Source organism: Ptychodera flava, chromosome 18 (genome assembly GCF_041260155.1).
Source record: "Ptychodera flava strain L36383 chromosome 18, AS_Pfla_20210202, whole genome shotgun sequence".
Taxonomy (NCBI): domain Eukaryota; kingdom Metazoa; phylum Hemichordata; class Enteropneusta; family Ptychoderidae; genus Ptychodera; species Ptychodera flava.
In genome coordinates this window covers 187,715-204,928 of record NC_091945.1, presented here as the reverse complement: position 1 = coordinate 204,928, position 17,214 = coordinate 187,715, and the positions used below count along the sequence as shown (strand labels likewise).

Here is a 17,214-nt window from a genome sequence, read left to right as displayed (position 1 = left end):
CATGTTGATCATTTCGAGGGGCGGTAATGCTACATTCTTAAGTTGCTAACTTCTCCGCATCGTTATCAAAACATTTGAATAACAACAGGGTACTTTATCAGAGCAGCTTAGTACACTGATGACGTCATTTGACATGTATGAGTGAAATATTGGCATCTAATCAATATGTCATAACCTTTGCAGCTGCGTTGATACATGCATCTGTTATAACCTGTGTGCTGGTGTCCACACATTGCCTGATACATGCATCTGTTATAACCTGTGTGTTGGTGTCCACACATTGCCTGATACATGCATCTGTTATAACCTGTGTGCTGGTGTCCACACATTGCCTCACTGAGAAGTGAAAATGTCAATACGTTGCTTACATATATTTGACGTGTTTGCATAACTATTTTGTCACATGGTTTGAGCAAGTTGCGCAAACCTCAGAACGCGTCTTGGAGTACTTCCGGAAATTTTGGAAAGGCGACATTTCTTCTAGCGATAGGATGATTTCGCCGATAAAATGCAATTTCGGTAAGTTTATGATAACAGTAACGTTTTTTACTGGTGGCTGACTTGAGATGCTGTAACACTGACGTAGGAAACAATTTCTGTAGATCTTGAAGTCTGTCTATGGCGTCTCTTTCACTTTAGTTTGTTTTTAAGATAACTGGACAGGTGTATTTTCTTAGTATGGATTTCCGCATGTGCATACGTTTCATTTTGCTGACCTGTAATATTAATGCTTTACTGAAGCACTGATATCAAAATAACTGTAGATATGATCCACGGAACTTAAGAATTTGATCCAAAATCATTTCCTCCTCTTTTCCTTGTTCCTGATTAATGTAGTCGTCGTACACTACCACATAGAGCTGAATATATAATCTAGTCAACGCATCCCCCATGTACAACTACATAAATAACTATGTTTGTGCATTCAGAGTCACTATTAATAACTTTGGGAATGACAATATAATATAATAAAGCTCATACGACCTTTGATGGCTGTCCGAAAATCAAATTGATTACACTGAACTACCGTGACGAAAAGGCAAAACAACCACCTGACATGGTCGTGCTTGGTGACCATAAGGACAATGAGGACATTAATAATAGATCAAGTATCTTCTATTCGGTAAATACAAGAAACAGAATTCCGTACAATAACATTCAACATTGTTGTCCATGTTTAACCCTTTACCGTACCTATACCGACCAGACTCGTATTTACTTTGGTCGCAGACTACTCGTCTTTCCCGACGACACCAGTATGCATTGTATTTGCTGTCAACAAACAGTTCATAGATTTGCCATAGTTGATGGTATAGACAGGGCAGAGTCTACATTTGTGTTAAAGTAGAAGTTGTCAATAGTAAGAGATTGTTCTTTAAAAGTTTGCAAATTTGTCAAATTTTGTCGATTAATCAACATTTGTTGTTGATGTGGAATTTATCAAGAGTGAGAGAATTTTCTTTTAAAACTTTGCAAATTTATCGAATTTTGTTGAATAATTGAAGCAAATTGGAATTACTTCAACAGACAGTTTTAATGACCTTCACATGACCTTCTATCCAAAGGCTGATATTCGGTGGTATGCAGTATTTAAAATTCAACAGTTTATTCCGAAAGCAATGATGTCCTTGCTTGAAAGTGAGAGAAAATTGCTAGTTGGTACAGAATTCAGTCAATGAGGTTGCCTGTTACAAAGGAAATTCAGTCATGATATCTCAATGTAAGGTCAGGCAGACTGAAAAGTTCAGCAGTTTACGAGCGCTCGGCAACCTTCGACCCTGGCAGAGGTTATCAAACTGCCGTGTATGGCAGTTACTATGCAGAATATACCTAGATGCCATCACTGATATTAAACTGAAAGAACACCTTAGTGACTGTCAGCTGAATAAATCCCTCTCATCGTTGTCAATCTTGATACTCACTATCCATGAATAATTCAAAGTCAGTCGTGTTAATTGTTGAAATTCTGTCAGAATAAAGTCGCTGTGACAGTCTTACTAAAGTGTTTACTGAATATATCGATCAACCCTTCATTGACATGTTTCTATCTCCGCATCAATACAAAATGTGTCGCTATCTTTATACCTTAGATTTTTCAAATCATATGAGTTAAGATGTGTCATTAGACAGTCTTCCATCAAGCAAATGTCCGTGGGATTGGAATATTAAAGAAAGTTCACTTAATACATGGCTGGCAAACTCTTCTTGTGCTCGTATCAAAATATGTGAACTACAGCAAATGAAAATTCATGACCCATTTAATTTACAGTGTTGAACACAGTAGTATTGGTGCTTTCATGGACTATACCTGTCATGAATCTTCAAGGTAATCGTATCTTTTGCTTTGAAATTTCAAACAATAATTATTTTTTGCCGTGTTTGGTGTACCGCTGTGCTTTGTAGTCTGCTTGGCTTGTCAAAAGTTGATTGTCAAGTCTACAACGATGGAATATTCAAATACTTAGGATTGCAAGTAATCTATACTGAGCATGCGCTCATCTCTTCAATTCAGTGTCTATCTCCTTCAGTAAACACACTAAGAGATAATTATTAAGACTTTGCGTAAATTGCAATTTAATGCAATATGTTAATTTAAATATCTATCTTTATAATCATTATGATATGTGATTTTATATCAATGGAAACATTGTAGAGTAATTCCTAATCGCAGAACTGGTTAACTCGATGAAGATGTTGTATGTCAGTTTTCTCATTTACATACGACTGAAATATTTCAGTAGACAACAATGTGCCTGCAGCTGATGCTGACCGAAAACCCCCTAATTTTGATGGACTGCCTTATGAAGGCCATGTACCAATCAATGCTCGTGTCGGTGATCACGTGCTGACAGTAGTGGCTCAGAACGACGGCGAGTTGGTGAGATTGTTGTTGTTATTATTATTAGTATTATTTTTTTATTTGCTTTTTTTTAAATTTACGATGAAATGCTCACAGTATTAGTGGTATCTTACGCAAGGCTATTAAATATAGAAATAACGGACGACGCGCTGACCATAAACGTTTATTTATGGGCAAGGGCGAGAGGAAAGCCAAAAATTAACGGGCGAGGCTTGCCGAGCCTATTAATTTAACGTTAATTTATTAATTTAACGTTAATGGTGAGCGCGGAGTCTGTAATTTCCATTATATTATCAAAGAACCCAAAAAACTGTCAAAAAATTTCCCACGCGAACGACAACGGGGCCCCAGAACTTGTCAGTGAGTAGTGCGGGCGCTGTAAAAACTTTGTAAATCCGGAGATTTTTTTTAAGTTTATATACTTGGCCCATAAGTGTTCCATTTTATTTTGTGGGTGATGATGATCTTTGTACAATTTACAATGTACGTTTTAGCTGAAAAGGTACGATGTTTACGATATTGTCCATATTCACGGGCACATAAACAAACCATTATTGCGTATTTGTGGTCGGTCACATCAGCTCGAGCAATTAAAATGCGACGGACAGGGCACGGTAATGTTATAAAGGAGAATAGAGCATTTCTCAGTCGATACGATAGGACAAAAACAGAAGGGCTAATTTTGGTTTTCTTTTAATTCTGAGTCTGCAACGATCGATGCAATCGCCATGGTAACAACCCCTATTTGCTCTAAAATACTGTTATCCTTTAAAGGGAACCTGCAATGCAAGCATAAGTTACAGCCTTCACGCTGACGACGATACATTGGCTCTCGCCCATTTTACAATTGATCCGTACAAGGGAGATGTATTGGTTGCCAGACGATTTGACGATGCAGAACACGGACAATGGCAAACTGATGTCTACGAGGTGAGTCTGCAGTCCCTCCACATCTGTTTGATAGATGAAACATTGGTAACGAATATCTTAGAGAATATGATAATTATGATAATTTCCAGACAATGGCTGACATTGCACGTTCTATGGTTTTAAGGGATCTTCTAAGGACATGACAATCTATTGATAAGCACTCAATATAGGGGATCAAATCGTACAATTTACTTTTATGCAGTCACCGCGTATCGCAACCGATGTTTTAGATATTTTTACGCGCTGTATGAAAAAAAGCTCTGCCCATTTCAGCAGCTGATTTTTCGAGATATCTCCATCGTCCAGAGCAAAATAAAATCAAAATGTGAAAAGAGTTGAATTAATACCGACCGTGGTTTTACTAGGGGCATGCTCCTCGTCAAACTTGGAGTTGTCATAAAGGTGTTTTTGAATTCGGCTGGCATGGACTTTTGACAGCGATATCATCAACTCACCACACTGTACGATGAGTCCTAATCATCGTTTTAAAATTCATGCTATGTGCGCTAATGACTGCATATTTACATTCAAACTATACGTTATCAATAATCGTATGAATATTGTACTTTGATAGCAAGGGAGCATGAGTGTTCGCAATCGACTTTCCGGCTTCTCAAAATTTCTCAAATTTGTATTCTATACACAGAAGTTTTTCACAGACGATAGTGAACCTCATTCAAATGTGGTTTCTTCGTATAACGTTTATCACCTTTTTCTCCCATTATATCCAAAGTTAAAATCATACAGATCAATTGCTGAGCGTACATTGGCATTTAAATGTTACATGCACTGATGCTTTTTAACTATCCAAAGGACCAAAGACAAAAAATGAACAATCATATTCATATCTTTCACTCCATTGTCATGGACACTAAATTCTCATATGTATACCACAGGTATACATAGAACTGATAACTGAAATGCTGAGTGGTGAAATATCTCATTACAAATTTATTAAGCAGATTTTGAAATGGGATATTTGCATTTGATATTTATATTTGATAAATCTATGTATAAACATGACAGAATGCCCTAAGACTGTAATATTAGGTTACACTGATGAAGATATTTTGCTGGTTGGCTATTAAGAGTCTAAGCACATAAATAAATAGATGTGCTGTAGTTATGGTAGAGTAGGAAATGGCAGGGACATTTTTGTTGTAGAATGTTACTCAAATCGAAGGTATCGAAAGACAGTTCGAAACTTTTCTGAATTTGAATTGGTTAATTTGTGTGTACTATTTTCAGTTTTTCGTCAGGGCAACCGATGATGGATGTTGGAGCAAGTACAGTGAAGCTCCCGTGAAAGTATTCGTTTGGGTTCAACCTATCTTTGATATACCTGGACAGATGTACAAGTAAGACTTAGACTTGTTTGTTCGATTGTTTGTTTGTTTGCTTGTTTGCATTCTTCTTGGTACCATTACGGAAGTGATATCGCCACAAATTGATGACGTCATGCCTGCCATAAACAAAGCATAGTGGTCCATAATTGCGGCACTAACTGCAATCGGGGAAAGATGTTATCCGATTGGGTGGCTGAATCTTTTCGTTATAACGAAATAATACAAATAGACTCCCTAAGTTGCTGTGAATTGTAACTATCAACCAATCAAATATAACCTTGCGAGCAAGCTGCACATCAGCAGACTGCAATGCATTGTGACTACCACTTCTGTAACGGTGCCTTCTCTTTAATCTGCAATACTCAGGTATGTTAATGCATGGGCATAGGCTTACATACATGTAAAATCAGTTTGAACATACTTTTTAATCAGACCTGGTCAGAAAATTGTGAAAATTGCCACAAATATGTTTCGCATTTGATTAAGTTGAAATTTATCATAATATATTACCTAAGTCGGGTCACGTGACCATAATCTGTTATTTTCCCGCCAAAATTGTATATTGCAAATAACTGAATATTCCAACCGCTAAACATCAAAATATTTAAAATATTATGACCAATTAATGTAAAATGGATGGGAACTTGTATTACAACTAGTGGCAGATGCAAAATTATTGAATTTTGAATATTAATTCTTTACAAAAAACAACAAATACAATATTTTTGACGTTTTACATGAATATTTTCAATATCAAAAGAAGTATAGATAGAGTTTCATGAGTGCCATGTATTTTTGAAAGAATATGATAGATGTTGTTTCCAAAAGTGCAAAGAAAATCAAGAAAATTTAACGGGTTACGGTTGGAATATTAAAATTAATAAAGACGTAAATTTTGGCGGGAAAATATCAGATTTGGTCACGTGACTCAACTCGTCAAGATTTAGGCAGACATTTTTTTAAAGAATTTAATAATTCCAATAATTAGGCCAAATATCAATCAAATCTGGTGTTTTTTAAAGATAATTGATCATTTTCTTACTTTTGGGCTTGATGGGTACAAACACCCATGCATTAACTTACTTGAGTAACCTAGCCTCTGACTTTACTACAGGCTGAATACTATTTATTTATTTATTTTTTATTTATTTATTTACACTTTATTTATTTACACTTTTACTGAGCGGCCGAGTTACTGAAATAGTAATTTTCATCGGGGCTCATACAATTTTCGAAAAAAGGAAAAAAATACATCTGTCAATACAAGAAAGCAAAAGTATACTAAAGGGGAACATTTCTTTTAACATATTCTTTCAGTTTACATTTGAATGTGTACAGACTATCCACCGCCGCGGACGCCAACATGGCTGTTGCCATCATAATATTTGTACATTCTTCATGAAGGCACTCACCTGCTCTTCTGTATTGCACTTATCGCTTGTTTTTGTCTTACCAAATCGTAGAGCTTTATTATGATGTTCACTTTAATATTCAATAAAAATTTCGCAGCATGAGTACAAGTCCTGTTGAAGGGGATGAACCAATGTCTTGGTGTGAAAAGATACCAGAGGCGTTTTACAATGGACCAATCAACGGATCGATGAAATACAGTATAACAGCCGGTGACGACAATGGTGAATATAATGGAACATTTATGTAACAGATCGATTTCTGATCAAAGTTTATCTTTGTTAATCGCACATCATCTTTCCGATACAAATATTTTAGCAGGAGGTATTTTGTACTTTGGCATCATGATTGGTGTTTTTCACGGTAACCAAGCAATGAAGATCACCTTTGACCTCAGACGACTGCCTCGACTCGTCTTTTACTAGTCCGAGCTTTGATAGAACTGTTAACATGAAATCACCAACAACATAATCACGAATAATCGTACCTCCAGACAACAGCAAAGCTAATTATCATGAACGCCTGCCTACAGATAGCGGTTGATACTCGGTGCACAATGTATCTATATACATCATTGCAATAAGTACAGGTCAAATAACGTTTATTGCAAACATCTAATTTCTTTACATGATATGGTATTTATCAGATCACTTCACAATAGATGAAGACACCGGAGAGATTTGTAACAAAGTGGAACTCGACAGAGAAGACATCGCTGAGTATAATTTACTGATTAGTACCTTTATAAAGAATGGTTCCAATGATATTTCAGCGAATAAAGAGTCAAGTGCTGCATCCCTTGGTAACTGAATTCAATTTATGTAGTTGTGCTATTTTTGTCAACATCATGGATCCATTAGCTGAATGTGAAAATGTGAAATTAACATTAAATTGAGAAAGGGAAGAATACAAAACCGTTATAATAGTTTATGGCATTTTTTTGCTCCGGAACTCTAAACACGTCAAAATTACTCATAATGTAATTTGAAATTCTGGGATAGTAGGATTAAAATATTATGGAAGTTGTATTAAGAATATCATCCTCTTATCATTTCATACAAACACAAAATATTGTGTCATTCTAGAAAGGATGGAAAAAGTAAACTCAAAGATTTCATTCGCCGATTATCATTAAAAACTTACAAGTGTATTCATATATTAGTGATATTGTTGAATCTTCGTTGAGACTTAATACGTTTGATTTTTTTCGCTTTAAGCAGCAGATCATTGTCAAGATCTTCTGCTGAGTGAACTATGTGTATTGATAAGGGTAGAAGACATCAATGACAATTCACCAAGATTCCGTAAAGACATCTACGCTATTGGCATTTACCATGACATTCCACCAGGAACCAAAATCATTAAAGTCACGGTAAGGGATACTATTGACAATTACGTTTAATTGTAATTAGAGTTATATTATCGTTTTTGTGTAGAAATCGTGAACCAGGGGCATGAAATTATAATTCATTCTAATTTTAATAGACGCGAAAATGTTTCACTAGTGCAGCGACATCAACAAACCCGTGGGTTGGAACTTGTGTCGAGTAAACGCATAAAAAAATTCGGAAATATTGTGAAGTCAACAAACTATTTCAAAAAACTTGGATCTATAAAAAGACATGTGATCGAAAAAGCAATCATCTCACATACAAGTTGAACAGGGACAAGAACAGGGTACTCTGATCCTAAAATCGCTTACAGATGCACATGCTATCTACTGTAGCGCCCTCAATATAATCCTCAGTAAAACATGGCTGGATACAACATTCCATTCACAATAGGTGGGATTCGTCACTGTCAGTGAGATGATTCTTTTACTTTTGTTATTTCACTTTTCATTTACTTTCTCTAATCCACCGACCTCTTCGATTATCAAGCAATTTTACTGAGTCAATAGAAATACATTTCCGTATACGATTTATGTAGAATTTATTTTCAATATCTGAATTTCTTCTAGGCTGATGATGATGATATCGGAAACAACAGTGCATTGCTGTACGAGGTAGAAGATAACCTGAGTCAGTTTGCAGTCCAGCAATGGTCTGGAATGATCTACTTAACTGAACAATTAAATGCCGATGAAAGTTCAACCTATGAATTCTTTGTGAAAGCTACTGACAACTTCGGATATGGACTTTCCTCGGCTAATGCCAGGGTTAAGGTAAAAAAGTAAACTCCTTACTTCACATTCAAAAGATTTTTCAGTGTGGCGACAACACTGAACTGTCAAATGGTTAAAACGTACACGGGCAAACATATTACCTTTAAAGTATAAAGAAAACAATTTCTCATCATGTAAAAAGTAGAGCGCGTTTCAGTGTATACAACTACCATTTTCTGATGTGAACTGGATGTTCTCACGTGGCTTACAAGGTTCCTTGCATAGTACAGTTCACAGAACAATCAGATATCTGACAGATCAATATCTGTAGCAGGTTTCATCAACCTTCGCACAGTACTTTCGGAGTTAAATCACTAGTTACAAAACCTCATTTAATATGCAAATGAGCTGTTTATTAACTTGACACTTCTCAATGTTTCATGGGACAATTAGATATCTCTCAGTTCAAGCAGTTTAGTACGTTTCATTAAATTTAATGCTGTAATTTCGAAGTTACATAACTAATTACAAAGTTTATTAAATATGCAAATGAGCTAGCCCTTAAATAGCTTGAAACTGCTCAGTGTTTCACGTGACAATTAGATATTTATAAGATCAATATCTGTAGCAGGTTTAACCAAATTTTGTGCACATATTTCAGAGTTATATCACTATAATTACAAAGTTCATTAAATATGCGAATGAAACCTGGATTAACTTCACACTACTAAATGCTTCACAACACAGTCAGATATCTGTCGGATCGGTGTCTGCAGCAAATTTCATCAGATTTAGTGCAGTGATGTCAGAGTTATATGACTAATTAGAAAACTTCATTAAATATTCAAATGAGCTGTTTGTTAACTTGACACTGCTCGATGCTTCTCAGTACAATTAGATATCTATTGGATTAATATTTATAGCACGTTTAACCAAATTTTTACTAACTACAGAATTATATCATTAATTACAAAAGTTCAATAAATATGCAAATGAGCAGATAATTGACATGACACTCACAGTATCATCATAATGTTCTAAGATTGTCATCAGTGAAAAGTTTCATAAAATTTTGTTCAGTATTTTTTGATATATGTCGACATTGTCATTAATGTTTCAATAGGAAACCATTTTATGAAAAAAATGATATTTCATAACTTCATTAATATGCAAGCATCGCCAACCAAAATCTAATCAATCTTGCCATTAGCATATGGTACCTGTATACCAAATTTTACTTGAATCCGTTGAGAGGCGTTCTTGAGTTACCGTGTAAACAGACATACATACATACAGACAGACAGACAGACATGTTGCTACGACACGTGAGTTAAAAATATCAATTTGTCAATACTTAATTTTATAACGTATTCTATCGTTGCTACCGAATTATTAGCACTCTGACTCATCATTAGAAAAGAGAAGAGAAGCTCCCCAGTTTCCAGTCTTATTGCGATTCACATCCCTGATATCAACAACAAAACTTTGGTACAGAATGCATTGTATACCTAGGCCTAGAATTGATTTACTGGAAGTTTTCAAATGTACATGTACAGTAATTTACTATAGATCTAGAAGTAAGAACTAAGCATATGCAATGTAATGTGTGTAAACGACAGGTGTCACTTATTAAACAGATGCGTACGTAACCATAAGCTTAGTGCAAATGTAAGTTTCAATGCTCTTGCCTGAGATTTTTTCCAACAGACAGGGAAACGGTATTTTTGCCAGATTGAGGCATAGTTGTTTTTAAAATGGGGAAAACAAGTCTTTCAGCGTCTTTTCAGGCGGTAAAAGATTGTAATAGGATACTGAACGTAAATTGTTGGCGATGACGTTCCAGAATCTTTCCCCTATTCCTCACTACGCTACATGCTACATACATGTATGATAATATCTTGTACTTCTTTTTGATCTTGATCTCGGTCACGTACTTTATTATTGTGTGTTCTTTCAAAAGATAATGACGACACGTATCAAAAACGCCATAATTATGACGTCATCTTCATCTGAGATGTACATCAAGCTGAACTCACAGGAAATAATCAGGTATGTTGGTTTATTGCGTCGTTGTCTTGAGTTAGTTCAAAAATGGTTTTCAGGAAAATATCATAAATAAAGACAAACTTGAATTAAAAGTTTACACTTGTAAGTTTAAGAGCTTTGAGAGTGTATTTGAAAGTTTTATTGTAAAACGCCAGATTTATTCTTGATTAATAGTGATTTGCAAGACCATCTACGACTCGACGTCGCCATTTTAATCATCGGCCCGTCTGTATCAGAAAACCAAGTCATCGACGTTGACCTGTAAGTATCAACATTATTGATGAATAGTCAAGCAATGAGTGTCTTCCTTTCATAAATACCAAAAGATATATATCGATTAGCAAAACTAAAGAAATGGCCAGAAATGTAAACTGCGTTTGCCGTGTTAAAGGGACACGATCAATGAAACCATCGCGAAAATGGATTAATGGCCATGACCATTAATTCATTTTCGCGATGGTTTCATTTAATTTGTCTAAAACCGGGGTCGAATATATGCATGGTCACCCATGTATTTAGTATCTTTCAACATGTCAAACAAAATAAGTAGTATCTCTTATCAAACAAAATTCATGAAAAATGGCCGACTTTGTCCCTTTTAATCACATGTTCACATACATACATATGTACGCTCAGTACGTAATTTACCTGTGTGTGTATGTGTGTGTGTGTGGTTGAAATAAATATGTATATGTGAATGTGTGTATATATGTGCTCGTCTGTCTGTCTGTCTGTCTGTCGAAGTACACATTGTTAATTTGTTTCAGTTTACATAATACAGAGAAGTTATGTTGCGAAGAACACATGCCATCGTTAAACATTGCCATGTATACTTTCAATCCATCTAAATCCTTGTATCATAAAACAAGGAAATGTGGCGACTTCTTATTTATGGAAATGTTAATTTATTTTTCATAACATGAATTATCTTTTTACCAGAACTGACGTTTGGTTTACGTGCACCTATCCTCAAACGCATACGGTTGTGGAGGGAGAACATATTATCGAGAAGTGAGTTGATTTACCAAGTTGACATATAAAGCCAGGAAAGCTTACTCCATTCTATAGTGTTCATCGATCAGAATTTAACGGGAATATTAGCTTTCTTTTGTCATGTTGTCTGAAATGGTCTTTTACCGAACAAAACATTTAAGGTATGCGTTACAAGTAGACTCCTTCAGTATTTCACATGGATGTATCAAATGAAAATTGCCTATGCAATATCCTTCCCTGTAGCAGATAGTTTTCTTCTTTTCTTCTGTCGACAGAGGGCGATATTTCACATTCAACAATTATTGTCACTGATTGACGTCATGAACCCTTTGAGCGCCAAGGTCAATTGTTTCCTTTGAAAAATGTACCTCAGTCAATTTTTTCAGGTTTTTGCCCGAATTTTGATAAAAGACTGTAGCCAATCAAATATAATGGTTATTGGGTCCACAATTATCAAATTTATTACAGAAAAGTTCAAAAAAATTGGTAAAATATTGTACTAAAGTTGTGATTGAAAAAATTACAGCATTCAAAGGGTTAGCCTAAAGTATGTTCTATTTTCAGTCCCTTGTCAGCCGAATTCGAATCAAAATGGCGCATAACGTCCACTGTCTTGGGCCATACCGGACGATGGCCAGTCTCTGCACCCGTCGACTGTGCATCAACCGCCGGTCTCATCGCCGCCCTTGTGACGGTCTTAGTTTTGCTTGTATTGGCGATAATCTACATCGTTTTAAGAGAAAGGTTTGTAAAGTTTGGAGCCGTCATTACTCACGGTTTGGATATATATATATATATATATATATATATATATATATATATATATATATATATATATATATATATATATATATATATATATATATATATAACACAAAATTACTTTAAGTAAAAAGTAATGATATCTGTGGATTAAGTTTCATGTATCCTGCAATCATCAGACAGAAGAAGTGTCTGATTACAAGATGCGTGAAACTTAAGTAACAGATATCATTACTTTGTACTTGAAGTAATTTTGTGTTGTTATTTATAACACTCTGCTTTAGCATCGAGCACTGTAATTTCCCACGAGGACATCTGTATACTTCGGTATATATGTATAGATAGATATATATATATATATATATATATATATATATATATATATATATATAATATATATATATATATATATATATATATATATATATATATTAGTGTCTCTGTCTCTGAACCAGCAGTTCAAGTTTGCAGCACGTTTTATAGATGTTCTTGCACCATAACTGAGCTTCAGCTTAATCTGTACATCTATGGCCTAATCAAATTAGACATAACAGTGGGGCAAGATGTTGAAGAGGATATAATCAGTGGTTAGCTTTGAAGTTTTATTCTTATAGCATGACAAAGTAACTTGTAAAGTTGTAATTTGGTATGTTATTGATGACATTTTTGTCCGCTTGGGAAAATTCATCAAATGGACGAATGGATCATAATAGTGACAAGATTAATATGCTAAACGTTGATGCTTCAAAAAAATGGTAAACAACAATCCTGTAGAGATTTTCGACTCGGTAAAAGTTGTATACCTTTGCTCATACAATTTCCTCATTATCCTTGTTCACTGGTAAGAAACTTAATGATTTGGACTAACTTGCATATGGATAGATTGATAGATTGATTGATTGATACATTGATGGATCAGACACCCTTGCACATATATACAGACATAGATATATAACAGGGGGTCACCCAAAATCTTGTTGAAGGCCACCAGGTTTCTCCTTGGGACAGGAATTTACTCAAATTTCGGTGTTTCAGATGAATTCCTCCGACCAAGGGCCATAAACAAGGACGGGTCTCTTACTTACTACTTGTCTCGCCCATTACATTTTGATTTATTGTATCTTGATTTGGGTTACTCTGAGAGGAATACGTAGTGTACGGTTTGTTCCCAGTTTATCCCCAGTCAAGGAGAGGAATCCGTACTGTACGGTTTGTTCCCAGTTTCCCAGTCGAGGAAAGGACCATCATTCTTGTTACTTTGTTATTTTCCAGACAAATGATTAATCCACCGTTTTTGAAATACTTGAGTCGTTCGTACGATCCAACACAGAGAGAAAATGGATATGAAATTGAAGTACTCACTCAGGTTGGTACTAATAAATACATATCACGATATATTCGCATTTACCTGAATCCTCAATAGTGGAAGCCATATTGCTTTTTTCTCCCATTTACCTTTAGACGAACAAGTCAATATCGTTAACTCACGTCAAGTTCTAAGGTTGTTCGTCAGATTTATCTCAAACAAAACGACAACATCGTAAAACTATCAAAGGGCAATTTCAAGAAGAATTGATGAAAATCATAAACTTCAGAACGAGCTTTGTTTATGAGAATGTATGCTCTCTTCGCATTTTATAGCCTGCTACCCAGGAGCACCACGCAACTTTGATCCAGCTCATGAACTGAAGAGATCAGACATCACAGTGCTGCACAAACTCGGAGAGGGTAATTTTGGTACCGTGGAAAAGGCAAAACTGGCAAATCTTGCCGGACAGAGAGGCGCCATTGATGTCGCAGTGAAATCCCTAAACCGTGGTGTTGGTAGATTTTGAGGATTTTCTGAATGGTTTTATTGAAGTGAAATTTTCGTTTTTTTTCATTTCAATTTTATTGTGGGATATTTTACACCAAATGCTTTGGTTTTGTTTCAGCAATCTTATTTATATTCATTTTTTATCCTGACAGAAACGGAAAAAGCGAAAACTGAATTCGAAAAAGAATTGAAAGTGATATCTTCACTCGATTACCATCCAAATATTATAGCTTGCATCGGATTCGTCACTGTTGGAGGTAATGTAAACAGGCATCAACTTGGGTTACTATCATTGACACACACATTCTGGGTACCCTGTCATCTTATCTCATTTAGCAGACATGTTGATGTCACTGTGCCATGTTTACATCGTTTTCATTTGCTTCCACACCTTTTTTGCGATGTAAGAATGTACTTAGTTCTTAGAATATATATATATATATATATATATATATATATATATATATATATATATATATATATATATATATATATATATATATATATATATATATATATCAGTGGCTTGGTGTCAGTTCAGGCAATGTATAGTGCTCGATGCGTTTCCGCAGGGCATATGTATTGCTAGACGTAGAACTTGTCGTGATTACTCTACAGACTGTTTCATGCGCTTGGCAATCGTCAGGAGTCGATTGACGATTGCCAAGCGCATGAAACAGTCTGTAGAGTAATCACGACAAGTTCTACGTCTAGCAATATATATATATATATATATATATATATATATATATATATATATATATATATATATTATTTCAAGTACAAAGTAATGAAATCTATTACGTAAGTTTCATGCATCCTGCAATCCTCAGATAGAAGATCTGAGGATTGCAGGATGTATGAAACTTAAGTAATAGATTTCATTACTTTGTACTTGAAGTAATTTGTTTATATATATATATATATATATATATATATATATATATATATATATATATATATATATATATATATATATATAACACAATTCAAGTATGTTACTTAAGATTCATTAATCCTGCAATCATCAGACAGACAGATAGGACTAAATTATCTTAAGATCTTCATTTTCATTTCCATGGTTGGGACGTGCAATTGTGGTGTATTTTAATTCACAACATAGCAGTGAGTCTTTTGGTTGCCTATTATATACACCCATCATTGTATTTCAGATCCGACGCTGTTTGTTTTTGAGTTCGCACCGGAAGGAGATTTGTTAAACTATCTTAAAAGGAAGAAAGTTGATGGTATATCTCAAGAGAAGCTCGTCAAATTCACCCTCGATGTCGCAAAGGGAATGGAATTTCTTTCCTCCAAGGCAGTAAGTATTTTTTCCAACGCTGCAATAGATATATTTCCGGGTTGTAGGCATTTATTTTGGTTACGTAACGATCGTAGGCGGTTTATTCATCTGAAGGTCGCTGTGAACATTTGTTAATACATACTGGCAGGTGTCACCTAATATGGCTGTTGAGCAACCGTTTGAATTTTTTGCCAGGAATTACTGCTTCTCTATATTCTGCAACATTTCCTTTCAAGTCGGTTTATGAAAACTAGCTCTATAGTTTATATCCTCATCAGCAATGCAGTTTCGATTTGCTACATCCTGAAGCTCTTGACAGAAACGCCTGGACCCTCATCTACATGTGATACATAAACAAGACAATTTTTCTTTATGTTTCCTGTCATATTATCAATCGTACAAGATAATGACTCCGATATATTGATTTCAGATCATCCACCGTGACTTGGCGGCCCGAAATGTCCTGGTCGGAGATAAAGACACGTGTAAAATCGCTGACTTTGGTTTGTCTCGTTTAGGCGAGATCTATGTGAAATTATCAGAGGTAATTGCGTAATGCGGCACACTTTTGTACAAAACAGGATGAGAAATAATATTCCTGTGGCAGGCATACGGCAAACATCAAAGTTTAATGTATTCGACTTGCTCACATTGAGTGGCATTACATGCACGGAAGCTCTGCTGACGGCTTGGTGTATACAGAAAGTTTCATTAGGGATACAGCAGTTAGTAACGACATGCACGTATCATGTTTATAAATACAGCAGGTTTCATGTCTTAGGAAGGTAGCATATATGTTGTCAAAGGACTGCTGCAGGTCTGGTTTACCATACTGCTATCTTTAGTGGTCATATATTCCTGCACAAAACCTGTACGTGTGATAAAACCATCTATGCACTGAGTCGATGAAAATCTGATGGAATTTGCGAGAGAAAGACCAACGTTATCGAAATTTATTTATTTGTTTTCGGGAAATTCGACTTATGATTTACAGGTTGGAAATTTTGCATTTTGATCTTTAAAAATACATTCCGCAAAGCAGACTCATATGGTTTCCCAGTTTTCAGGAAATCATAGCCACATTTTGATATAATTGTTTGCCAGGATAAGATTCCGATATACTGGACTGCTCCTGAGTGTCTTGGCGATACTGAACCAACGTACAACACCAAAACAGATGTTTGGTCTTTTGTGTCGTCATGTGGGAGATAATGTCACTTGGTGAGTTATATTCCCTGACCTACTGGTTGTGAAATGGTGATTTCTGACGTTTGCGAATTCTATGAAATACCAACAACACTAGCTTTTTAAGTTTCACTTGGTTTTCGTTGCTCTGTGACTGTATCATATTCTTATCCAGCTTACACATAGTTCGTTCACAGAGTAATTCTCTAAAAACTGCACAGAATCAACTGAAATTAAGCTATTATAAACTTTTAAGGAATTGGTGTTCGCTTCATATGGCCGCATCCAACGACGGGGGCAATGGTTCTTACAAAATTTATCGTCATGGGAAGGTTGCTGCTTTAGCCATGTCAAAGTCAAGTGATAGCACATTGATAAAAATACTATATTCGGGTACCTTTCAAAATATCCCTAAAAGTTACGTTCAAACTCCTTTACAAGTTTAATAATGAAGCGGAC

At 35.3% G+C, this 17,214-nt stretch overlaps 1 protein-coding gene across 3 annotated transcripts; it reads left to right on the top strand.

The window, feature by feature from the left end:
- The first annotated feature begins 195 nt into the window (after positions 1-195).
- On the top strand, positions 196-16,114 carry LOC139117938 (protocadherin-15-like). Of its 3 annotated transcripts, none has more exons than XM_070681180.1 (18): positions 196-519; positions 2,270-2,326; positions 2,742-2,878; positions 3,635-3,790; positions 5,039-5,148; positions 6,646-6,770; positions 7,193-7,348; positions 7,767-7,918; positions 8,507-8,710; positions 10,611-10,699; positions 10,871-10,957; positions 11,636-11,707; positions 12,254-12,433; positions 13,724-13,817; positions 14,093-14,275; positions 14,420-14,524; positions 15,440-15,588; positions 16,001-16,114. In XM_070681180.1, exons 1-15 carry the CDS (start codon positions 492-494, stop codon positions 14,138-14,140), a joined length of 1,695 nt encoding a protein of 564 aa, XP_070537281.1. In that variant the 5' UTR covers positions 196-491; the 3' UTR covers positions 14,141-14,275; positions 14,420-14,524; positions 15,440-15,588; positions 16,001-16,114. The 3 variants fall into 3 exon arrangements, with proteins under 3 accessions (XP_070537281.1, XP_070537280.1, XP_070537278.1); XM_070681179.1 differs by having other exon boundaries at positions 2,739-2,878; positions 7,770-7,918; XM_070681177.1 differs by having other exon boundaries at positions 2,739-2,878.
- The last annotated feature ends 1,100 nt before the right edge of the window (positions 16,115-17,214 follow it).

Bases quoted from the DNA above. Each gene is read 5' to 3' on its own strand.
- LOC139117938 (XM_070681177.1), top strand. From the start codon at position 492: ATGATTTCGCCGATAAAATGCAATTTCG. The intron at 5,149-6,645 runs GTAAGACTTAGA...AAAATTTCGCAG, and splicing joins ATACCTGGACAGATGTACAA to CATGAGTACAAGTCCTGTTG. The intron at 11,708-12,253 runs GTGAGTTGATTT...TTCTATTTTCAG, and splicing joins GGAGAACATATTATCGAGAA to TCCCTTGTCAGCCGAATTCG.